The sequence below is a fragment of the Lolium perenne genome, chromosome 4 (assembly GCF_019359855.2).
Source record: "Lolium perenne isolate Kyuss_39 chromosome 4, Kyuss_2.0, whole genome shotgun sequence".
Classification (NCBI taxonomy): domain Eukaryota; kingdom Viridiplantae; phylum Streptophyta; class Magnoliopsida; order Poales; family Poaceae; genus Lolium; species Lolium perenne.
Window position 1 is genome coordinate 303619510 of NC_067247.2, and position 25587 is coordinate 303645096.

Consider the following 25587-nt stretch of genomic DNA (forward strand, 5'->3'; position numbering starts at 1 on the left):
TATCCATTGATAAACCTTCATGGAGCAAAGATAGAATTTGCACAGAAGAAAAGACTGAGTTGGCCATTTTAAGCTTGGTACCATAATTTAGGTACATAGCACAAGCTGGCAATCTTCTCTACACAATTTGAATTAAAGGCAGAAAAAATTCTTTCCTTAGTTTGGTTGTGCTTAAAGGCAGCCCTAAGTAAGTGAAAGGCAGACTCCCTCTCTGACAGTGTGAAACATCAGTAAAGAGTGCAATTATGTCCTCAACAATATTGATAAGATTGAGGTTAGACTTTGAGTAATTAACTCAAAAGCTATAGATATCACAAAAACTTAAAGCAGTTCGTGAAGATGACTAAGCTGCTGCACGGTAGCCTGTAGGATGACAAAGAGTGTCATCTGCATCTGCATAGTATAGGAAAGGTGTTTGCGTTTTAAATGGGGTCACCAATACCAGTACCAACCTGATGTACCTGAAGCTATACATAAACAGTAAGATGTATGCTTAGATCTTTAAAGTAGAGATCGCACATTGAGTAATTGCATATGGCAGAGGATAAAGCATGTACTAAATTATTATAGTAGATCCTCAATCCTTGCTGAATTTTGTGAAATAAAAAAGCATCCTTTCGCATTATTGAGAAAATCAGCAAAAAGGCAATCGCCCACCGTGGGGCTCGAACCCACGACCACAAGGTTAAGAGCCTTGCGCTCTACCAACTGAGCTAGACGGGCTTGCGTTTGACTTCTTTAAAACTATCTATTACGAGAAAGCTTTTGCAAATTACTGAGAAGTGAATGCGCACATAGGTCTGGACGGTACGTCAGAAAATCTAAAGGTAAAACGTTTCAAGAAATCTATTTGAAATCACCCTGAACCGAGAGAGGCCATGACCACCAACTGGTGATCTACATCTAAAAACATGAAACACTTTTTTTATTTACAGATTACCATATCTATACCTAATAATAAAGGAGCTAAGGTTTCTGCCAAAAAGTTTCGTCAACGCTTTTTTTGGACCGTTTTGCCCTCCCACAAAATCGCATAATATGCACCATGCCATTACATACCGTTTCGTGCCCACATCACCGCGCCTCGCCCGCTGCATCTCCAACCACGCGCTGCGCTCCCGCTCTGCTTGATTCGCACGCACAGCACCACCCCGCTCGAGCTCGCCCCTGCCCGCCCGCGCTCCACCCGGGAGCCCTTCCGCGCGCGCCACCTGCCCTTGCCCCGCCCGCTATAGGCCGCCCCGTCGCTCTCTCTCGCGGCGACCTCGCCGGCCACGCGCCAGCGCGCCACGGTAGTCGAGACCTCCATTCGCGAGCAAGGTCACGGGAAAGAGTGATGCAGAACAACGGCCGGAGGCGGACGTGGCCGACCAATTGGAGTGCGGCGGTGACTTACTCGCGTTGGAGGCTCACGGAAGCTCCATGCCGTGCGCGACGCCGTCGAGCGTCTGCAGGTGCGCGGGCGCACGGAACTCGCCGCGGCCACATCCCGGCGCACCAGCGTCGCTCGCCGTAGGTCAACGCCGCCCGCCGCCCACGTGGGCTTCGCTCTGCCAATGCCCCACAACCTGGAGACACCGATTCGTCCGCGAGCAGAAGAAGAATCAGGCGCGTCGTCCGGCCTGAAGCTCCATAATTCCCTTGCGATTTTTGTCCGCCTAGCGCACGCCCGATGCAGACATACGAGGAAGCGATCTTGGGCTTTGATTTGGCTGGTAGATATGGGCTTTTAAAATAGCCAGGATGGTTCCCTGCCTACGAAAAGCGAGGGTGTATTGATATTCTCTCTTAAATAGTCCCATATCGATTCTTTATAGCGAGTTCATCCGGTTTATATACGCTCGAAAATTCCAACCATCAGCAAGCAATTACTACATGAGCTAATGGATCAATAGCCTAGAGAGACAAGAGCCAAGATTGACCGCTTGCGAAGCCGGCATGAATAGAAATTCAGAGGAATTCGGAGGGGAAGCTCAAAGGAGGGAGAAGAGGAAAGCTCAGATATGATCTGGAAATAGGCGGAACTGATTGAAATTCAGAGTAATTCAGAAGGGGGAGCTCAGAGAAGGGAGAAGGCAAGGTTGGAAGGTCGGATCTGATAGGAATCGGTGGCGTCGGTCCAAGGTTGAACACGACAGAGATGGGGAAGGCTCCTGCCCAAGCAAGATAGAAGATGGGTCGCGTCATTGAAGAGATCCCCTCTGGAACCTTATATCCTTTTCTCTATACCACACACGTGGAGGGCTTGTGTACTTTAACAACACAATACACCATCTCTTTTCATTTTTCCTAGCACCTTTCACTGACACGTGGGACGTTCTTCCTGTAATTTACAAGTTCAATCACACTAGAGAAATCGAACAAAAAACGTGTACACATTTGTTTTTTCTCATCTTTCATCAACTATTTCCAAACATAATATTATTTTCAACAAAAAATGATATTGCTTTAATCGCTGTAGTAATAAACTATTTATATATATTTAATATCCTTGAAGTGAATCAAGTTCTGGATTATGATGTCTCGGATTTATCCAGGGCGAGGTCTTTCCTGCTTGCTTGAGGGCTCAAGCGATTTGTTTCAGTTGGATGGGATCTAGATACTCCCTTGACATGAAAAATATGGACTGCTTGTACGTACTTCAAATAATTCGTAAACACATGTTTGATTACAAATAGGGATGGTCCATTGAAACCTCACTCGAATATGAGAAATTCTTTAACATAGAAACTCTAATTGTTTCGGGGGGAAAAACTGAAAAAGACAGTCATGATATTCCTAATTCTACGGTTCATCGATGCAAAATACATTTTCATAGCTAATGGTCGACCCCGAAAAGAAAAATCGACTGCCTCTCCCCACAGCTCCTTCCTCAACCGCGCCGCTTGGCCTTCCTTCCCCAACCACGCCACCCCCGGCACATTTTCCCACCGAGTCGACCCCAGCTCCACATCGCGCACAACGGCTGCCTGCTTCCTCGGATCCACCTAGCAAGGTGTCCGGCCACTTAGAAAAATCCATCTAGCCTAGCAAGATCCCAACCGTGGGATCTGGCTAGCATCGAGGCTGTTGATGCTGCTCGGTGTTCTTGTTGTTGGTGGAGTCGTGGGAGCCCGACCACAACACATGATGGACACGTAGGCGCTCTAGCCTAAGCTTGCTGGCAAGGTCCAGGACCTGTCGCCGTCCGAAATAGCAGCAGGGCTTCGACAAAGGGTCGTCTTATGCCTTCGAGCGGCGGGGGAAGGAACTTGCAAATTTACAGAGCTTGAGATAGCCATCGAATGGCTCCTAACAAATATCTATATTTATAATGTAGCAACTCACCTAAAATTTAGAAAATCGAAGTAAGTACAAGGGCTTATGTGAACTCGCGAAGCGGCGTGTTAGAATGTGATGATGTTCATTGTGAATAGGTGAACAACTAACCACATCGATGATGTTGGTAAAGAAGCGAAGTGGCAAAACCGATGTGTTATTAGGGACACATGTAATTAACAGATAAGTTGCTGGAAGTTTTTGAATATTTATTTTTCCGGTGCAACGCACGGGCTCTTTTGCTAGTATATTCTAGTTGCTTGTTCTCCAGCTTATTCCTATTGCGCCTCAAGTGCGTGTCTTCTCTTCATGTTTAGGATCCCTCAAGTTTGCTGCTCATCGTGTTCAATACGGCGATATCCTCATTGATTTTCATACTCTCATGTAATACGAAGGTAGCACTAAGCTGTTGAGAAGAAGACTGAGAACATGGACATTGCTTGTGTGATATAATATTGACTGATTGAGCTACATAGCAATGACAAGATTAATGCTACGAGCTAATTAATTGTTTGATAATTAATAACATGTTGTGCGTGGAGCTAAGGTGTAAAATTAACATAGTTGGAATGGGATTGTTGAATGTACAGTGGGGAAATGCAGAAAACACACTGTTTGAAGGCAGCTCGAGTGTTCCGGCGTTTCAACACCTCCGCCATGTTGTGTTGTTATAATTTTTAAGTTAGCTCAACAGCTCAAGTTCTTGAGTAACATGTTCTAACTCTTCAGTTCAGCATTTCAGTACTACATTTTGCCTTTTTTTCCCGAAATGGAGCTAAGATCAAGGTCTGTCATATAGCCTTTCAAGATGACGGCTTAAACAGTGAAGCATCTCGTACGCATTTTGGACAGAACTAGGACCTCACAAGTTTTACGTGGCTTGCATGTTTCATGTTTTTTAAAAAGTGCTAGACACAAGAGAGCTGCATATGATCCAAATCATGATGCTTAAGAGTGTACTTTCATCTGCTGATTGCCTTTCCAGTCTTCGGTAATGGAGGTGCACCTGAGCATATATGTGACATAACTTATTTAATCTAATGGACTGATTGTTAAGAATTCTAGAACTAGTAAAGAATCGAAAAAAAGATTATCAGGCTGCTATACTTTCCTGATATATGGAGAAATGTTACAACTAGTAAAGTTTGTATTCACATCACTGCCAAGTGCTAACTTTCTTTATGTGCACTCTTGAGCAAATAAATAAATATCTGAAACATTGCTTTTGGAGAAAATATGGCATGGAAGATAAGGGCACTGCACTAATTGCGTGGGACAAGTTTTGCATTCCGAAGGAATAAGGTGGACTGAGAGTTTTAAACATCAATGTTCACAATAAAGCTCTGCTAATGAAGAATTTCCACGAATTCTTCAATAAAGAAAAACTCCCATGGGTCAATCTGATTTGGGAAACTTATTATCAAAATGGATCTCCTACTGGTAAATTAAAAGGTTCTCCTTGGTGGAGAGCTCATTTAAAATTGTTGAACACATACAAGCAACAGGCTACTTGTAGCATTGTGTATGGTAAATCAACTCTTTTTTTGGACCAAACAACTCTGGAACAGAAATATCCAGAATTATTTTCTGCTATGCAGTCAACAGCAAAATTTCAGCCAGCAGCTTCATTCACTTGACGGATTTGGAAGAACATTTTCATAGGCCATTCTCTGTACAAGCATATAGCCAATTTATTCAACTGCGGATGAGCCTAAACACCATTCAACTTTCTGATAACCCTGATATATGGACGTATACATGGGGCAAGAAGTACTCTTCAATGAAAATGTACAACACTCTGACGGCAAACCCTCCAATCCATGATATATTCAAGCCAATATGGAACAGTGCTTGTCAGATAAAACAGAAAGTGTTCATATGGCTACTGATGCATAACAGGGTATACCAGAAGCAAGTTGCAATGGAATAAAAAAAGTTCATTTTCCAAACTACGATTGTGTACTTTTCTCAGAAGAGGTTTCAGAAGCTCAGATGCATCTTTTTTGGGACTGTACTTTCGCTCAAGAATGTTGGGACATAATTCTGCCAGAAAGAACTAGAGGAACAAGCACTATGAAATCACACTGCTCAAAGAGAAATTGCACTTCGACCCCCCCCCCCCCCCCCCACCCCTCTCTCTCTCCGCTCCCCTTCCTTTGCTCGCTGACCACTGTAGACCGGACCGAACCCAACCCTTCTCCGGTGGCTCAGCCGGCCGGAGATGGGGAGGGGGACGCGCCGGAGTAGTTGGTAGGTATAGATGTAGGTCTTTCGGTGAGATGTCGTGGTTTTGGAGTGGAGCACCATCTTTTCTGGGCAAGATCTGGTGCGTTTGGCGGTGGTGGTGGCGCGGCTAGGTGCTCCGGCGGTCGGAGACAGCGGCGCTGGCTTCTTCCCCACGGATCTCCATCAATAAGCCCAAGGTCTGCTTCTTTCCTCTGGTTTTCGCATCTGCCCTTTCCGTCCTTCTCTCGCCGGCCGGCCGTGGTGGTGAGGAGTGGGGAAGGAGGATATCGGGCAGGTGGGAACCAGAGAGGAGCAGGGGCCTCCTCCTCCCTGTGTTTTGGTGCGACAGCGGCGAGCGGCCGAGGAGCGGCGAGGTCAAGCCCCTCAGGTGGGGGTGGAACTCGTTTACTCCTCTTGCCGAGGCCCTCCGCAATAAGCACTGTTGGCCACAGACCAGCGTCCTCGACATCCTCAACATCGACCTGGCTGACCGTGGCGGCGATAAGACGGCGTTGACGGTGTTGACTTCTACGACCAATTTATGCCGAATCCTCGCAGCTCCGACCATCTTTCCCTGCCTTCTCCCACCCGTGGCAGGACTGTGATGGAGGGCGGGCCACTCGACATTTAAGGAGCTTGTGAGAATTGTTGTACCTGGGTTTTCCGAACATTGGAAGCATTTTCGGCGAGCATCATCTCGACGGCTCCATGCCGTTTGTTAACGCCGGTGAGCTCCGGCATCCTTTCAACCTCCATCGGATGCCTTCTTTTAGGTCAGCGACCGCGTCCAACATCGACATTGCAGCAAGTGGTTTTGTCCCCACGGCGATGCTTGACGGCGGTGCAGCTGACCTCTGGCTCGGGCTCGGCAGAGGAGATAGGGAGGGACCTGATTGCTTTTACATCTTTCAGTGAGGTCTCCTCCACATATACTGGTGACTCATGTTTTATTTTCTCTTCCTTTTGGGACCCTCTGTTATAATGTACACCTCCACTGTTTGAACTAGATGATTCCCCGCACGTTGCTGCGGATATGTTGGCTACATATATGTTGTAAATAATGGTTGCTGCATATAATTAACATAATATGGCCTAGTAGAGGATAAGAGTTGAAATAAACAGGTTTTCATATGGTGTCCGGCATAAGTGCATACAAAACAATGAAACACTTCCCATATGGACTCACAAAAGGAAAATGGAGATAAAATCATGATTCATTTTAAATTTCTGCATGATACAAATGTCGTTCGAATTCACAATTCCTTCTGCCAAAATCATTAAGTAGTCCCAGCTTGCAAGTTCTGCAAAAAGATGGTTAATTCTTAGCAAAATGACAAAAGGGAGTGTGGATAAAGTGGATAGTTTATGTGAAGTTCAAACTGGTTTTTTTGCGTTGCACTCAATTAAAATGAAACAACATGACCCAATTCTAAATTTCAAGGCTTTTACGAAGAAGCATTATTAGTCTTTATGACTAATAATAAGCTCAAGAGATCATGTAAAGGCATGATTTTGCATGTTAAGTAGAGAGATCAACACATTTTCCTACTTCCTAGTTGAGGATATGCAACCACTCTTTTCGGAAGATATACAACAAATCATTGATTTGTTTGGATAATTGAGGTTTATGATGAATTACGTCCTTCCACAGTTAACTACACTAAAAAATCAGCAATGAGATGGAATAAACATGATTATTATAGGAATAAAAATTCTACAAATTAGCCCAATTAACATATAACTATGCACGGCTGTTGCCTGCATCTTTGTATTGTATTTGGCATCCACAAAAGTTACGGCTCATGCCTGGCGTCCATATAGAGTTCAATAATTCTATCTACTCTGAACAACCCAATGCTCCATCAATGGTTTCTCCAGAAAATCTAAAATGCGAATATAAATGTATCTGTCATTAGCCTGGCCAGTACCACAAATCAAATAGAAGTTTTAAAATGGAAAGAATCGGCCGCTAGCTAGTCCCAAGTACCCCCACATCTTGAAATCCAATCCATCGTTACTTGAGATCCCAATATCATCTAAAGCTTCTTATCCAAACCATAATATGCAGGTAAAAGATCCTGATACCTAAAATCCCCAATCAGAAAAAAGAACTTCAGCAGGGAGAGAGTGAGAGAGAAAGCGTACCAATTTTTTACAGAATACTTGTACGATAATTTGACCGGAAGCAATAATATAAATATCAATGAACCATCAAATTATCAGTCCATGACTTATCTGGAGACCAAGTCTCAATAAGCAATACTTTGAAGATTGAAGACCCTGAAGCCATTACGGGTGGTATATGAGGAAAGTCGGACCAAAATAAGCAGAAGGTTCAGAGAGGCAATGGATAAGTCATGGATCCTCAGCCTAGGAGTCGCCATTGTGATAATCTGAACGATGCTGCCATGTTGTTCGTGCGGAGGATGCTGGGAATGAATCAGCTCGTACCAGAACCTATGTATTTAAAAGGGCTGCAGCGCCATCCATCATCCATCAGTTTCTTCCTGTAATAATTACAGCCGTTTCTTGTTCAATTATGGTGGAGGAGATCTTGGAGGAGACGAAACAATAGAGCACTGAGCCACTGAGAGACATCACACAGGTAGAGCGATGGATGGAACCCAAAACAAAAACCTCTCGTCTCCATATTGGGGCTCTTTTTGTTAGATGATTGAAATAGGTTAATGGTGGGCCTACTGCTGATGTGGCATATCTGCATGTGTAGAGAAATAGGTTAGTGGGGATGATCTATTTAGTTATACAATTAATGACATGGCAGGTTGCTGACATGGGAGGCTGGGATTGGTCAAGGTTGATGAGGTGGATAGGCTGCATGTGAAGAGAAATGGGATCACCTATTAAGAATAGAAAGATATTAATATAAGCTTACAGGTCCTCCGGGGCTCTTCTAGTTCAAAAAATAAAGAGAAATTGCACAAACATGGAACTGATTACTTTATCTACTCTGTTTCTAGATTAAAACTATTGTAAAATTGATTATATATCCAACATTTAGGCCTGCGACAATGAAGAACAAAGGTGTTGTAGGGTTTCGGTGATCGATAACATCACTATGTCCAAGGCAAAGGACCGAAGGTTTTAGACGGAAGGCTTAAAGAGCTCGGTTTTGACTAATGAAGCCACATACGAGAAAGATTACAATGGTGCAGAAAACAGTTTACAAAAACAGAGACGGGGCAGGGCAAAGATTACAGGCCGCGCTGAGAGTGTAGCAGCACAAAACATCACTTTGTTTTTAGATTAAAATTGTAAAATTACTCATATATCCAACATTTAATCCTAGTGACGATGAAGAACGAAGGTGTTATAGGCTTTCGGTGATCGATAACATTACTATGCCCAAGACAAAGGACCAAAGGTTTTTAGACAGAAGGCTCAAAGAGCCTAGTTTTGAATTAATAAAACCACATACGACAAAGGTTACAATTGTGCGGAAAACAATTTACAAAAATAGAGACGGGGAAAAGATTACAGGCCGCAGCTGAAAGCGTAGCAACACAGAACATAAAGAGCTACAGGCCTGAGTAGCATGTACGAGCACCAAGAAGTCCCTATCCTGATCCTGGACACAAGAAGGTCACAGACCCGCATGTCTGGCCACCGGCTGTCACTCTTCGGCCGCTGCCACCCAAACCATATTTCTCACAAAACAGTTACTGTCTCTAATTTGCTGTACCACACCGTTATTTTTTAGCATTTGCTCAAACACATCGTCCGATTGTATCTTTGCTAGGTACCATTACAATTTTGTGACATATTTGTCAGAACACACCACCTAACTAAAAAGGGAAAGTTTTGCACTTTTACGTGGGATGACTGGTTTTGAAGATAAATGGCAAAACTTTTCGTTTTCAGCCAGGTGGTGTGTTCTGGCAAATGTGTCACAAAATTATAATGGTACCTGGCAAAGACACAATCGAGCGGTGTGTTTCAGCAAATACCAGAAAATAACAGTGTCGTGTAGCAAATTTTCACTGTTAATAAAGTTTCAACACTTAGTACGGATGAGTACTAGATATCCCATCTAAATAACCCATCCTGTAAATAATAAAGATGTACATCAAGTAGCCAGCAAAAATTCGCAAAAAAAAAAAGTAGCCAGCAGAGCAGGAACCAACAGTACATATATTCCTTAATTACGCCAACAACTTATCTACTAGTCTGCGCCCCTCGGGATGGCCAACCTCCCACTCCTGCAAGAGACCTCCGAAGAGGATGTAGAAACAGACACCGACGGCGAAGCATATGATCCCGGCGGCGAAGGGGAACGTGTTGACGGGTTTTCGCTCAACCTCGAGTTCTAAATTCTCCGGACCTATAAGGTAGCTAGTAACCCAGTACGAAGAACGACAACATCGCTACGCCCACGACGATGGTCACCACGAGCCGACCGCAGTTGTCGGGCTCCGCCACCACCTCTGCCATGCCGCTCTCGACGTCGGCCATCGCTCGCTCTCGGATTAATAGTATGTCGATCGAATCAATCCGGCAACTTCCTCTGCACATATATATACCCTTCGATCGATCGGTAGCGTACGTGATTTGATCTGTTTCTGAACTGAACTGGACCGCATGTGGTACTCGTACCACCGGGCCCAAGCATCATATGAAACGGATTTGATACCATCCATATAGTACAGCCCACCAAGTACAAAGATGACTTTAATAAGCTTTTTGCATCTCATCCGGTGGCCTACCCCGGTGCATGGCGCGCCACGCGTCGCGCTCGCCGGGCGCTGCGACCTGCAACCGCGAACCTCGACGACATCTCCGCGGAAAGCAAGGAGATGAACGGAAGGAGCGACTGATCGATCCGATGCCTGTATGTACGTGCGTGCGCGCGCGTTTGTCGGGCTCCTTCCATATATACGCACGACGAGTCGAGAGAGGAGAGATCACCGGCAAGAGGAGGATAAGAGGAGGAGAGCGAGGGGAAAGGGAGAGGGAGATCTGGTAGATCGGCGTGGGAGCGATGGATGAGGAGTATGACGTGATCGTTCTGGGGACGGGGCTCAAGGAGTGCATCCTCAGCGGCCTCCTCTCCGTCGATGGCCTCAAGGTCACATTCTCTTCCCTTTCTAATCTGTTCATGCGTAGCGCCTTGACGTTGGTTCCAGGCTTCCAGCCTACTGATTCTGTTGGTGTCAAACTGGAAATGTGGCTGATCACATCATCATTGTTCACAAAGCGCATGTGTCAGATGAGATCTTAGGATGCAGTATATCATTGTTTCAAGAAGGAAAATCTTGGGAATGTGGTGACCTCGAATTGATTAATCTGTAACAATGCAGGCTAACATTGCCTTTGACAAAGGCACAATGCATAACTCTGAAGTCTCCAAGTCTTTATTTTTCTTTCTTCCGTGTGTACGTGCTGCAGGTTCTCCACATGGACAGGAATGACTACTACGGAGGAGAATCTACATCCCTGAATCTGACTAAGGTGTGGTAACGTGATACTTGCACCCATGTTTTCTGATCATCATGCTCTCCATTGTACAGAATAAGATCTTAAGTTCTCCTGATCCTGAATCTGGAAGTTATGTGTAACGTTTCATTTCATTTGCTTTATAGATCTGGAAGAGATTCAAAGGCAGCGAAACCACTCCGGATCATCTCGGCGTCAGCAAGGAGTACAATGTCGACATGGTGCCCAAGGTCTGTTGGCGCCTGAAAAATACACTCCTTTCTTCTCCTATCCTTCTGTATTATGAATGCAGATTCGTTGTAAATTGTGAGTTTGCAGTTCATGATGGCCAATGGTGCATTGGTCCGTGTCTTGATCCGTACCAGCGTGACAAAGTATCTGAACTTCAAGGCCGTCGATGGCAGCTTCGTGTACAACAATGGGAAGGTATGGATCTGACATTCAGACATGAATATCAGCAAAAAAATAATTCATACATGGCAACTGTTAAATCTGTATATATCATGTTCGGATTCACATTTCCCCCTTTGTTCATGCTGCTAGATCCACAAAGTCCCCGCAACAGACGTCGAAGCCTTGAAATCTAACCTGATGGGCCTGTTTGAGAAGCGCCGCGCCAGGAAGTTCTTCATCTATGTTCAGGATTACGAGGAGGATGACCCAAAGTCACACGAAGGCCTGGACCTGCACAAGGTCACTACGAAGCAAGTCATCTCGTAAGTTGATTTCGCTTGTCTTGCAGTTCGGTTGTAATGAACTAAAAAGGAGAAAACCAAGTCATACTTTGCCACCGTTTCCTAACACTAAGAGACTAATGTTTGCTTGGATCAGCAAGTATGGACTGGAGGATGACACGGTTGACTTCATCGGTCATGCATTAGCACTTCACCGGGATGATAACTATCTGGATGAGCCTGCAATTGACACTGTCAAGAGAATGAAGGTGCTATATTTCCACCAACTAAACAAACAAGTTTGTTGGAGTCAGCATTCATTTTGATTAGTAGCGAATGACCATGCTTGCTGTCTTCTGAAAACTATCTAGGAAGTAGTGGTCCAAGATCTTGAGCAAACTATATTTGTGTTTTGTTTAAAACACTATTATTGAAAGATAGATTACAAAAAGGGCATATACTGTACACCTAAATAAGAGCATGATTGAAGTTGCTGTTAGGGGCCAGCTGGGCAATTGAGGACTTAACAATGAAACAACTGTACCTGCTTGGTAGTTTTCCTTCCCATGTTACTGTCTTTTGCATCGTCTCATTTCAGTGGTCCTCATTTTTCATTCAGTACGATTAAGAATAAAATCATTAGGTTAGGCACATGTGCATTAAAGCGACCCTCAAAATGGAACATTAATTATGCTACTTTTAATTCCTACCTAGTTTTCTTGAATCTTGACCTTGTCACCACACCAATGTACTTTTGCTTTAACTATATAAATGATATCTCATTTCTCTATATTGCGATGTACTTCTAGCCTTCAGGATTTATTTTCCTGTACCAAACATGGATAATCTGGTCAGCTTAAGATATATGTGTGTTGTTCTTTCTATTCTGCTGTCACTGTTTCTGAACTGTCAAACTGTTGTGTCCTAATGTTTCTTCGCGTACACACTGTATGTAGAGGATCAATGGGGAGGCCTATTGTTCAAATAAAGTCATAATATGCATACCAACGTTGCATTGAAAACGACAGATAATTTCCATATGTAAAAATAATAATCTGCCGAGCTAAAGACTTACAACTAGTGTGAAACAGAAGACATGACAGATAATTTGACAAACAAATACAGAAACGCGATATCTGTAGGGAAATAGATAATCAAAATCTGATTCTTGCTATTGTTTTTCAATAGCTTTACGCGGAATCATTGGCACGTTTCCAAGGTGGATCACCTTACATCTACCCTTTGTATGGACTAGGAGAGCTCCCTCAGGTATGGGCATATGGCCATGTTATTTTACTTAGAAATGATATACACGTTTCATCTTTACTACAGCTGATATCGAGAATGTTGTATTAGGCCTTTGCTCGTCTGAGCGCTGTTTACGGTGGCACATACATGCTCAACAAACCAGAATGCAAGGTAACTGATTTTTTTCAGACAGTGCAGCACTCGTCAATTAATGCACCAAGGCTAGCTTCTAGTTCTTCAGTCAAACATGCTTAAATTGGGCAACTATTTGCAGGTTGAGTTTGATGAGAGTGGTAAAGCATTTGGTGTGACTTCCGAAGGGGAGACCGCGAAATGCAAGAAGGTTGTCTGTGACCCCTCCTACTTGCCTGACAAGGTAGACATACGTTTGTGACTTCCAAGCACCACATTTCAGATTAAGGTGTGTGGTAGAATATGACCTTGGTATCTTCTAAACAATGAACAGGTGAAGAAGGTTGGAAGGGTGGCACGTGCGATATGCATAATGAAGCATCCGATTCCTGACACCAAGGATTCTCACTCTGTGCAAATTATCCTCCCAAAGAAACAGCTGAAGCGCAAGTCAGACATGTAAGTAATTTTGAAAAAAAAAGTGACATTTAAGAGAGTGTTGATTAGATAACCATTACTATTCAGCTGGTTCTTGGTGTGATGATTCATGATTTTCTTAAAATATGTAGCGGTCTTAGTTAAAGCATCATAGCAATACCTCATACAGTTATTTTGCAGGTACGTGTTCTGTTGCTCTTATGCTCACAACGTCGCACCGAAAGGCAAGTTCATCGCCTTCGTGTCGACCGAAGCTGAAACCGACAAGCCTGAGATCGAGCTGAAGCCCGGGATTGATCTGCTTGGCCCTGTGGAGGAGACGTTCTTCGACATCTACGACCGTTATGAACCTGCTAATACTCCTGAGGAAGACAACTGTTTCGTGACAAATGTAAGTTCAGATCTTCAGGCAAACCATAGTTTCTTCACTTGAAGGAGTGTTCTTAAGTCCTTGGTTTTTACAGAGCTACGACGCGACCACCCATTTTGAGACTACTGTGAAGGATGTGCTCGCCTTGTACAGCCAGATCACTGGAAAGGTAACTGTACTAGATTTCTTTTCCTCTTAAAGCGTCAAACTTTTAAATACTGAAGTAGAGCAGGGTATTTACTATAAGAACATAGAAACATCTGGACAGAAATCTAATAATTTGCACCGTTGTAATGCAGGAGCTTGATCTCTCTGTGGATCTGAATGCTGCCAGTGCTGGTGAACCTGATGCTGCTTGAACACCTGTTACTCTTAGATACTTGTTTAATTTTTTTTCTTTCTTTCCTCATTCATTCTTCATAGATGGATCTTTTGTGTTCAATCCGTTTCTTGGGGTTCCATTTTTGTCCTTCCTGTAAGAAAGTACAGTATGATGGATTTTTATATACATCTAATAATTTTCACATGCCTTCACTAGTGACTAGTGAGAGTGTGAGCAGAATTTTTTCCTTGTCCGTCTATGCTCTTTCTGAACATGTATCTCATGTATTACTGAACATGCCCAGAGCTGTGCCCCCAGGATAATAAAGAGAAGGAGGGCACGGCTCTGTGATATATAAAAATGGGGTTTGTGCTCATCTACCTCTTGTACTGGACAGTAGGATAAATCAAGTGCAGCACGGCGTTGCTGTCTCTGCACGCTTCCAACTTTTCCAGGAGCATGCAGCAGAACCAAAAACAATTTGCACAGTGGAGATAAGGGTACACAACAGAGGTAAAATGATAGTACAAGGGATTAATCTGGAGGAATAATATATATAGTTTGAAATATATATTTCAGACTTCTGGTCGTTGGCCTAATAATTCACATAGTAGAACCTAACTGAAGAACTTTTGTAATAAACAACTCTATCCAGGCCAGACAGAAAATGGTGTGAGATCCACATATATACATTGAAAGAAAGAAAGCAAAGGATCATCAAAATCTAACAACCTTTATCTTGCTGCTAGTCGTACAGCACCATCTTGGACCAAATCATTCCAGTTTTCACCATCCTCAGGCTGGGTACTAGAACGGCGCACATATCCTGGTAGGACTAGGATCCCTTTCTGTTGGAGCCAATCTACTAGGGTCAGAAAAGCGGCAGCACAAATTGCTACTACTACCTTTCATTCATAGGTTAGGTGATGAAAAGCTTGGTGATTAAAGAAAAGAAAACAGGCTATCTAGAGGCTTTGATTACGATTAGCAGACACACCAAGCGAGTATAGTACTATAGTACTGAACCGAGTGATCAACTGTCGTTTGTGCGATGTCGTAGCGTCAGAAACTGAATCTGTATGGAGCGTTGTTTGCTATGCATTTTGACCCGGCGAGCTATAAGGAGAGTAGCATTTTGCTTGCACGGAACGTATCCTGTCACTGCCAGTCGTGCCTGGTAATCTGGCTGGAGTATACGCATAAAAAAAATACTCCGTAGTACCCTCCACGAAGCGTATGCCAATTTGTTTTTTCAGGAGTTCTCATAGAAACTACCGTTGATTATATTGTCCCACTTACACTATTTGGCGACAATTTCTCCGTAGGACATGGTGAACTTTGGTATGTCCGTGCGTACTAACTTTTTCACCATCAAACTGGTCGGCGAATACGTGCTGCTGGTGCTTCTAGTAGTCATCGAGCTTAAATTTGTCGCCTACAATGTTGCCAATCGACCAGTGTACTCTCTCGGTGATAGCATTAAGGTTAGTTCCGTGCTTCGAAGTTACTGCTATAGCCTATACTATCTGTTTATTATCTTGGTATTCATGTATCGAAAATCTATTTTAGCTGGTAGATGTAGATGATCTATTGCCAAATAAAACAGATTTTAAAATGTAAAAAAAATAAAAATATTCTAGCCTACATCCGGACATTCTATGTCCACGCAAAGAGTCTTATACAAAAAATAATATTTACGCGATGTGTAAATTTTTTTATTTTCGGTGCTCCAAAATAGCTTTTCACAGGATTTGTTTTGTCTTTCTACATAGCCCAAAAGATGTCTTTCTCCCACAAAATTATGTGTACATCCAAAAATAGATTTTTTAAACATTTTAAAAGACATTTAGAATGTATTTTTCATAATAGATGCATTTGGACCTATGAGGTGAAACACCATGTCCCTAATATATTATCTTTATTAAAAAACTATGTATAGGGTTTTGTCCGTGTATAATAGAAAATCTTACAGATTGATCTGGGAGGGAGAGATGCTTAAACATGTGCTTACGCGTGGCGCATCGTTAGACCCTTGCGTTTTTTTTTAAAGAAGGTTAGACCTCTACATTTAATACATCTTGTCTCGTGCTCTGGTGTCTTGACAACCTTTCTTAGCTCTCGGTCGAGTGCTACATCATCGAATTTATCTCTTGATTTCTATACGGAGCACTTAAGATCGCAATTTTGGTTGCAACTAAGATTTTCAATTGCAACAAAATATCTCAAACTGTTAGTTTTATTTTGTGATTCATACTACTCGTGAGTTACAGTGTTGGTTGCAACTGAAATCTAATAACATCACATAACTAAAAACTAGTAAGTTAATAATGCAATAAATAATTGTATGTATTGCAATAAATGACCTATGCATTAATTAATGCAGAGGTCAATCTGCAGTGCATGTAAAAAACTACACTCCCTTTGGTACTGTTTACACGCAATTTAAGATAAATTTTAACCATGAGTTCGGTAAACAAAATATGAATTATATGTATATAAAAAATGTACCATTAGGTTTGTATTTAAAAATAGTTGCCAATATTATAATTTTGTATATCGTATAATTTATATTTTATTAACTAAAATACTGATCAAAGTAATTTTTTAAACTAGATACACCTTTTGTTAAACTGGTGCGGAGGAAGTAAGTTGATTCGGAGATTTATTTATCTCATGTGATAAGAAAGTTTACAGGCTTGCGTAGACTCATGATCTGTAGCTTGTTTGATTCTCAACTCTCAAGCATTATAAAACGTACTACCGTACTACTAATTGAATCGCTAAGTAAAGGGCAGAAGCGCTCTGCACTCCGCGTCAGCGTAGGCAAGGCAACACGCTTTGCACCGTACACTGCCCCCGACTTGCTTGCACGAAACGCCGCTGCCACCGTCTCCACCTACGCTGCTACCAGCCAGCTAAGCTAAGCCAGCGACCGAGCGCTTCCATTCCGTCCGATAGGTCACCGTCCGTACGCGTCACCGGCGACCCGACCCACCCACCGGGCACCGAATGCCGGAGCTCTAGCGCCGCCTCCCCACCCCCGCCCGCGGCGCCCCGCCGACGGCCGGCCATGACGAGGAAGCACCACCCGCCGCCGCAGGCGCACCACCACCGCCAGCGGTGGCCGCGCTGGCTGCTGCTGGCGCTCCCGCTCCTCTCGCTCCCCATCCTCTACGCCGCGCTCGGCTCCGCGCGCTCGCAGCCGCAGCCGCCGCGGCTGGGGGCCAGGCAGCAGCCCCCGCTGCCGCCGCCGAGGCTCGCCTACCTCATCTCGGGCGGCCCCGGGGACGGCCCGCGGATCCGGAGGCTGCTCACGGCGCTCTACCACCCCTGGAACTACTACCTCGTCGGGGTCGCGGGCGACGAGGACCGCGCGGATCTCGAGGCCTTCGTCCGCGGCGAGGAGGCGCCGCGCCGCTACGGCAACGTGCGGGTCGCCGCGCCCGGCGAGTGGGCCGCGGTCTCGCGCCGGGGACCCACCGAGCTCGCCGCCACGCTCCACGGCGCCGCGCTCATGCTCAAGGAGTTCCAGGGGTGGAGCTGGTTCATCAATCTCAGCGCCTCCGACTACCCTCTCATGCCCCAGGATGGTACTAACTAATTTCAGCTACCTCCTTCTTGATGATTCCATTGCCTCTACTACTAGTTAACTGCAGTTTTAAATGCGTTTTATAGTTTTAGAGCATTCATTACACTTGCCAAAACTATAGATTGTGTGCCATAGTGCTTGTAGCTTGGTTGTAGCTTCTGCTCATTTAGGACCTTATTATGCTGCTGCTGCTCTGTAAGGTAGTATTCATTTGCTATAACTCCCCAAAATCAGCTTTTCTGTTAGAACAGTGCTATTCTTGCTGCACTCTGGTGTAGTAGGCCAGTTCTGTTGAACGATAAGTTCAGGCTACAAAAGGAAGGGGACATAATATAGATAAAGCTGGCTGGGAAGTAAAAAAAAGGGGGTGGGATGAGCAACATAAACCAAAACATAAGCATCAGCGCTTCAGAGTTCAGATTCATCACTTAGTCCAACACACCAGGGATCCCAGTCACATCTTCACATCATCAACTCTTGTGCTTCCCAACTGCGCAACGGCATTCAAAACTGCATCAAGCAGACGAGCTGATTAGTAAATCCAGAAGGGGACTGGCAATTTCATTCCTTCATCCTATGTTTAAAATTTCACATAGCCTGAACATCTGCCCCAGTTACCTACTAAAAGGAATGCTATCTGTAACAGTATCACTGGCAAAGCTATCTGTCTAGCCGTAGCTTGAGTGTTTTCAGTTACCTTTTTTCTCTCCATACATCTAGTCAGAACTGCCCATAGCCTGTAGTGTTTATACTGTCAAAATGGATGACCAAATAGCCCTGCACTCTACACTGCCAGGTGTTACGGCCTCTCTTGCTGTCTCACAGTTGGCATCCACGATTTGCACATTCACCGAGAAACGCAAAATTTTCCAAGTTCATCATATATGGTACATCAGCTATTATAAATGTCTCGGTAAAATTGCAGTAAATACTGCAGCCATCCATTGTATCACTTGGGATTTTTGTTAACTATAAGGATTTAATAAATAAGGTGCTTGTTGGGCTACCCAGTATTGCTGTTCCTTCCACAGAAAATGTTGCGCTGAGGTAAAAAGAGCGTGAATTTCATCATCTTGTATGCAACTCATCTGGAGTATTCTGGATGTTACATCAACACAAGGCGGCAGTGTTGGGTGTCTATTTATAATACTATTATAATTTTAAGGAATCCATGTCAAAGCAAAGAGCCTATCTTGTGCTTCTGGTCTCACTTGTAGTTCTTGAGGTTTCCATTTTTCCCTAGTTGTTAGAACAAAATATTGGCGTGGACCTATATGTTGATTGGTAGCACATTTATGGATTGCAGCGTTCTATCAAACTAGTTGGTGTCACTTCTGAAATTAACATCCATGTTCTTCCCCTCATACTTGACAGACCTCCTTCATATCTTCTCATATCTTCCAAGAGATCTGAACTTCATTGAGCACACAAGCAGTATCGGTTGGAAGGAGTAAGGGATTTTTTTCCTTGTGTTTCTTAATATCTGATGATATGTTCTTTATCATGATTCCTTGGTTGCGTGTGCAGGCATCAAATGGCAAGACCAATCATTGTAGATCCAGCGTTGCAGATCTCGAACAAAACAGAGGTCATAACAACAAAGGAGAAAAGAAGCTTGCCTTCAGCTTTCAAAATATTTGTAGGTATTGTCTCATGCTTGTTTTGTACTTAACACAGTCCAAATATTTCTGCACTAGTTCAATAGTATAAGCATAGAACACTATGCTGCTGCCTATCTACCTCGTGTTCACAATACTCTCTTAACTACAACTAGATTCTCATACAAATTGCTATGTATGACTGTAGAATTATGACATTGCTATATTCACGATTGTCATCATAATACTCTGGAGGTTGTTGATAAAACTTATTCAATGGACGTGAAGTAGTTCTGCATATGAAGTATTGTAGTACAAGAGATATAAATAATGCTTATGCAAACTATTTTATACACAGAGATTGGGCTAGAAAATTCATCAGCCATATGCCTTTTTGATCATCAACTAAGACACGCAACAACCAGTTGACCTATTAGATTGAATACATCTGGGGGTTTATATATATATTTTGTTGTGTGTTACGAAGATCTATGCTAGCCAGGATCTTAAGAATGCATCACTCTGTTGTCGGACGGGCAATAGTGACCACTCTTAATTTAGTCAGAAACAACACCGAATCTGCAATGGTGGCTCTACCCTTCTCATGGACTGCATTGTTCCTTAAGTGCTAGCATCTTCAAAAAAAAATCTTCAAGAAAAAAAGGGAATGTGTGGCAGCACAATATTTGATATTTCCACTTCCGCGTAGTCCTTTAGGCATCAACATTTTAAAGCAAGACAATGCATAAAGGTCCGCTAATGGCTTAACCTGAAAGAAGAACTTACAAGTGTTAATTCACCATAAATTGGAAATCCCTTTACAGAATTATGTTTATTTTCTTGATGAACCCGCCATTCTCTTGAAGATGAAACTGACACATAGGTCTATATGTTTAGAGCCAAATGCAGACTCTTTGTTACAGTGTTAATGTGATCTCTAACCAATGACCTTATTCTCCCGATGCAGGTTCGTCGTGGGTAATATTGAGCCGGCCATTCCTGGAGTTTTGCATACTAGGATGGGACAACCTTCCTCGCACGCTACTCATGTACTTCACCAACTTCCTGTCGTCCTCAGAGGGGTACTTCCACACAGTGATCTGCAACTCGAAGTACTACCAGAACACCACCGTCAACAGCGATCTCCGTTTCATGGCATGGGATAACCCCCCTCGGACACACCCTCTTAATCTGACAACCGAGCACTTCGCCGCGATGAGGGACAGCGGGATGCCGTTTGCACACTCTTTCACATACGGCGATCCAGTCTTGGATATGATAGACGCCGAGCTGCTGAAGCGAGGGCCCGACCACTTCACGCCAGGTGGATGGTGCTTGGGTAGCCCGGTCGGTGGCAAAGACCCTTGTAGCTTCTTCGGAAGGTCGTTTGTTCTCCGGCCAATGAAAGGCTCGGGGAAGCTAGAGAAGTTGTTGTTGAAACTGTTGGAACCTGACAATTTCAGGCCTAAACAGTGTATATAACACTCTTTGTTACTCACACGTAGCCAGCTTTTAGTGTTTTGGTAGTGTTCAGGGACAAAGTGTTCCTGAGGTGGTTCTGATTGTTGTTGCGGTAGCAGGTAGCCACAGTGACACAGCGTGTTGTATACTTGCAACTGAAGCTCGAAGAGCGACCGAACTCATACACGTACACACTTGATGCTCCATCGTACTTAGAGAACCAAATTACGTTACCTGAAAATAGTGTAATCATATCCAAAACTCCACATGTAAGCGTGAAGCAAGTGAAACTCATTAAATCATCCAGTAAGAGCGTCGTGTACAGCTGACATGGGCAGACGCCACAGCGAAGCTCAGCGATTCGAATAGTTGGCCAATAGACATGGGAAGATACCACAGCTCCATTGTCTAAGAGCATCTCCAGCCGTCTCCTGATGAGCCCCCGACAGCCCTTTTTTTATTCGGATGGCGAAAAATAGCCCTGCCGCGTCCCCGGTTTCCAGTTTTCGCCCGGTTCGGAGAGTCCGGAGGAAACGAAAGCGCGGGAAACGTCGAGAAAAAACTTCCCGTGTGCCTGGTGGCCTCGACTTGTCGGCGAGAAAGGCCGATCGTCGTCCACATCGCATCGTCTTTCGCACGTTGTAAAAGCCTGCCGCCGGTTAGTCTTCGCCAGACGCGTCGCTTCCACGCGGAGAGTTAATGTCATCGCCTCGAATTCACGCGCGGTTTCCTCTATTTATCGCGGAACTGCCGCGTCTGGCCGCATTCACCACCGCCGTCTCCCGACTCTCCCCAACCCAAACTTCTCTCCCCAATCTCCTCGAGCGAGCAATGGCGGGCTACGATGATGGCGCGGCGAACAACGGCTTCGGCCGGCGGTCGCTGCACTAATGGGAGGCTGGACTGCTGCCCATGGCGGGCTGCCCGGCGCCGCCGGACTTCCGCGCGCTCGGATGATGGCGCCTGAGCGCGGGGAGGGGGGGGCATCCCAATCCCGCCTCCTCCGGTGGGAGGCGACGTGCTCGATGCCGAGATTGACGTCGTGCTCGTCACCCTCAGCGACGAGCAGCGCGCGGAGGAGCGCTTCTTCCCGGACAACTGCGCCGCCTGGAATGAGTTCTTCCGACGAAGGTATGAACGAGAACTCGCGGCGTACGATGGTTGATACGTCCAAACCGTATCTACTTTCCCGAACACTTTTGCTATTGTTTTGCCTCTAATTTGTGTATTTTGGATACAACTAACACGGACTAACGATGTTTTCAGCAGAATTGACCTGGTGTCTTATTTTTGTGCAGAAAATCAACTTTCAGGAAAATCCCCGGAAATAATTGCAATGGGCCTATTTTCACAGAAGACCTACGGAGCCAGAAGACGAGATGGAGGGGGGCCACGAGGTGCGCACACCACATGGCGGCGCGGTGGGGCCCTGGGCCGCGCCGCCATATGGGGACGCCGCCTCGGCCAGCCCCTGGCGCTCCCCTCTGGACTACTTAAAGCCCTTGACCTAAAAACGCACAGGGGTTCGACCAATTTGCCAGAAGACATCTAGAACTCCGCCGCCATCGAAAACTCTACTTTCGGGATCAAAAACTCCGTTCTGGCACCCTGCCGGGACGGGGAATTGGAGGAGATCATCGCCATCATCGCCACCGACGCCTCTCCATCAACCATCCATGCTTCCCCCATCCATATGTGAGTAAATCCCCGCTGTAGGCTGAAGGGGATGGTAGGGATTGGATGAGATTGTTCATGTAATAGCCATAAGATTGTTAGGGCATGGTGCCTAGTATCCGTTGTTGGTACTTTTATGATATTGTTGCAACTTGTTATGCTTAATGCTTGTCACTAGGGCCTGAGTGCCATGATTTCAGATCTGAACATGTTATTGATTCATGATGATATTCATTGTTTTATGATCTTACCTGCAAGTTGTATACACATATTGTTGTCCGGAACCCGAGGCCCCAAAGTGACAGAAATTGGGACAACCGGAGGGGAAGGCTGTGATATGAGGATCACATGTGTTCACGGAGTGTTAATGCTTTGCTCCGGTACTCTATCAAAAGGAGTACCTTAATTACCAGTAGTTTCCCTAGAGGCCCGGCTGCCACCGGCTGGTAGGACAAAAGATGTTGTGCAAGTTTCTCATTGCGAGCACGTACGACTATATACGGAACACATGCCTATGGTTATTTAGTACTTGGATAATGTTTTATTATTATCTGTAAATGCCTTGTCTTGATTATTACATGAGTTATCTTATCCATGCAGCGCCCGTTCATCCATCTCTATGCCTACAGTATTTTAATCCTGTTGTTTACTATAATCACTACTGCTGTCTTTATTACACTGCTGCTTATATTTCACTACTGCTACTGCTATAAAATTGTTGCTACTGATAAACTCTTGCGAGCAAGTCTGTTTCCAGGTGCAGCTGAATTGACAACTCCGCTGTTAAGGCTTACAAATATTCTTTGGCTCCCCTTGTGTCAAATCAATAAATTGGGTTTTACTTCCCTCGAAGACTGTTGCGATCCTCTATACTTGTGGGTCATCAATGGTCCTCCCCTCCTCCACAGCGCAACAACGCCGGCGGCCGCCGCCGCTGGTGGAGCGCGCCGGGCCGCACCCTCGAGAATGTGCTCGCGCACATCGAGGGCAGCAACTACCCCGTACTAGGGATGCTGCCGCCTCCGGCGGTGCCTTCCGTGTCGCGCCGACACAGAAGCTCCTGGATGCCACGCCGCATGGCGTTGTCGTCCTCGTCGAGGTCGGCGGAAAGGTCCGCGACGCGCAACTACGGATCCGTGTATCCAGCGACACCGAGGACGACGGTGAAGACATAGGTGAAGGCGGAGCCGGCGTCGCCTCCGCCGACCAGAGGGTGCAGTAGCGGCGTCCTCGTCATTCGCGAGGGGGCACGCGCCTCGTCATCACCGGCGCGCGGGAGGAAGAGGAAGGCGAAGAAGGAGGGCGCAGCGGCAGCTGCTGCTGCGTCTGACCTCGCCGCGGAGGAGGCCGCGCGGGCCGAGAAGGTGGCGGTGGTCGAAGCAATCGCGAGGTCCCTCCAAGACCTCGTGCCCGCCGACAATGCCCTCCCCATGGACGCGGCCCTCGCCTAGTCCAGGCAAGACTGGGAGAGGGACGAGGCGGAGCAGCAGCGGCGGCTGCTGGACCTGGCCGCCGCGAGGCGCCGCGCCGCCGCGGCCGCACAACCCGCAAGAGGCGCGCCGCTCATCAAGCTGGAGGACTTCAGCGAGGATGAGTGGTACAAGTCGACGCTGTTGCCACCACGCCTCGGCGACCCTGGGCAGGGGTCCAACCGTTGGGCTCCCGGCGAGAGCAGCCAGCAAGCCCCACCAACGTAGGACGGTGGCGACTCCAGCAACGACAACGGCGACGATGTCGACTACACGGTGTTCTACCGCCATTTCGGCATGTAGAACGCCTTTTTTTTATTTTAGTTTATGTTTCCCACTGGCCAAATACATTACGAATTTGACCTATATATGAAAAAACTCGGCCTATATATTAAATATCTCTAAATTTCGCCTAAGTTTCAACGTTTTTTCGTCTATTTCTGTTTGAATTCAAATTCAGTCTTTCCCCTGGCTCGCCGCTGGGAAAATGGGCTTACCCAGACCAAGATTTACAGCCTGGGGAGACCCAACGGCTGGAGATGTTCTAACCAGTACAGCTGACGCTCATCGCCAATGGCTACGCTAAAAAAAAGGCGAAAATACGGAGCAACACCTAGGTCCAACAAAACCTTGTTTATTGTGCGGGCCAAAAATTCGTATTTTTAGACTTTCAAAATTTTCAAATAAAATTTTTATGTAGAGGATGCATGTATGTATATGCATACCCAAAATTTTATGCACATATGCTTAGACAAAAATGACTTTTAGATGAACAATCTAAAGGAAACTCTCCCTCTCAAAAAAAAAAGTATTTGTACGTGTTTATAAGTTAGAACACGAGTCGCCAAAAAAATATTATCTTTACTATTAAACAGTGATCGGTGGAATTAACATTATTTATCTTCAGCTGTGACCTAACGCTCTGGAGACAGGGCGATTAGGGTTTTAGACTCTGTCGCCGCCGTTTCTGGTCGGAGGAGGGATGTTCGTGGCTGTCGTCGAGGATCCAGGTGATCGCATTGCGTTGGACGTGCAAGCTCGTGAGGAGTTATCTTCTACGCCGGGATCAGGGCGAGTCCGGCAAACTCATCAAACAAGGCTAGTTCTTTGGGGGTAAAAAAGAGGAGAGGATCGGCGATCTGATGCAACGTCTGGGGATAGAGGATTATGAATGATGATCTGATTATTGAGGATGAAGAGGAGGCGCCCAAACAAGGGTTGAAGTGGTTGGCTCTTGTCAATATACATACCACCAATTCGTTTAGCCCGATTACCTTTGAACAACATATGCGCAACGCATGGTCTCCCGTCCAGCGAGTCAAATTCAATCATCTTGAGGGTAATTCAGTGTTTCTGTTTGGGAGATTGGTTAAAAGTAAAAGAAAGGGGTCCGTGGTTATTCAGACAGAACGCAGTATGTATTGAAGAATATGATGGACTAAGAGATCCTGATCTGATTGATATGAACTTCTTTGAAACATAGGGTTCAAATTCATAAGTTAACCATCGGCATCTGATTGAGAAAAAGATTGGGGCAGTGTCTAAAATTGAGCTGGTTTCTATGGGAATGGGAAATTTTGTCCGAGTTAGGGTTAAACTTGATGTCAGGAAGGTATT

The 25587-nt window shown here is 45.1% G+C and overlaps 2 protein-coding genes and 1 non-coding gene across 3 annotated transcripts; 2 read left to right on the forward strand and 1 right to left on the reverse strand.

The window, feature by feature from the left end:
- Positions 1–650: 650 nt before the first annotated feature.
- Positions 651–723, reverse strand: TRNAK-CUU (transfer RNA lysine (anticodon CUU)). The gene has a single exon. It is a non-coding gene; the product is annotated as a tRNA-Lys (tRNA).
- Positions 724–10450: 9727 nt separating this feature from the next.
- Positions 10451–14383, forward strand: LOC127295993 (guanosine nucleotide diphosphate dissociation inhibitor At5g09550). Its single transcript, XM_051326015.2, has 13 exons — positions 10451–10627; positions 10948–11010; positions 11142–11225; positions 11314–11421; positions 11539–11711; positions 11827–11938; positions 12858–12938; positions 13026–13088; positions 13192–13293; positions 13384–13508; positions 13668–13878; positions 13952–14026; positions 14157–14383. Exons 1-13 carry the CDS (start codon positions 10541–10543, stop codon positions 14214–14216), a joined length of 1344 nt encoding a protein of 447 aa, XP_051181975.1. The 5' UTR covers positions 10451–10540; the 3' UTR covers positions 14217–14383.
- A 2600-nt stretch (positions 14384–16983) lies between these two features.
- Positions 16984–20899, forward strand: LOC127295994 (beta-glucuronosyltransferase GlcAT14A). The gene is made up of 4 exons (XM_051326016.2): positions 16984–17769; positions 19143–19218; positions 19296–19411; positions 20334–20899. The coding sequence occupies exons 1-4, from the start codon at positions 17250–17252 to the stop codon at positions 20846–20848; spliced, it is 1227 nt and encodes a 408-aa protein (XP_051181976.1). The 5' UTR covers positions 16984–17249; the 3' UTR covers positions 20849–20899.
- Positions 20900–25587: the final 4688 nt, after the last annotated feature.

Excerpts from the sequence above, each read along its gene's own strand:
- LOC127295993 (XM_051326015.2), top strand. The coding sequence starts at position 10,541 with ATGGATGAGGAGTATGACGTGATCGTTCTGGGGACGGGGCTCAAGGAG. Across the intron at positions 11,422-11,538 it reads TCGTGTACAACAATGGGAAG|ATCCACAAAGTCCCCGCAAC; the intron begins GTATGGATCTGA and ends TCATGCTGCTAG. Across the intron at positions 14,027-14,156 it reads ACAGCCAGATCACTGGAAAG|GAGCTTGATCTCTCTGTGGA; the intron begins GTAACTGTACTA and ends GTTGTAATGCAG.
- LOC127295994 (XM_051326016.2), top strand. The coding sequence starts at position 17,250 with ATGACGAGGAAGCACCACCCGCCGCCGCAGGCGCACCACCACCGCCAG. Across the intron at positions 19,219-19,295 it reads AGCAGTATCGGTTGGAAGGA|GCATCAAATGGCAAGACCAA; the intron begins GTAAGGGATTTT and ends TTGCGTGTGCAG. Across the intron at positions 19,412-20,333 it reads AGCTTTCAAAATATTTGTAG|GTTCGTCGTGGGTAATATTG; the intron begins GTATTGTCTCAT and ends CTCCCGATGCAG.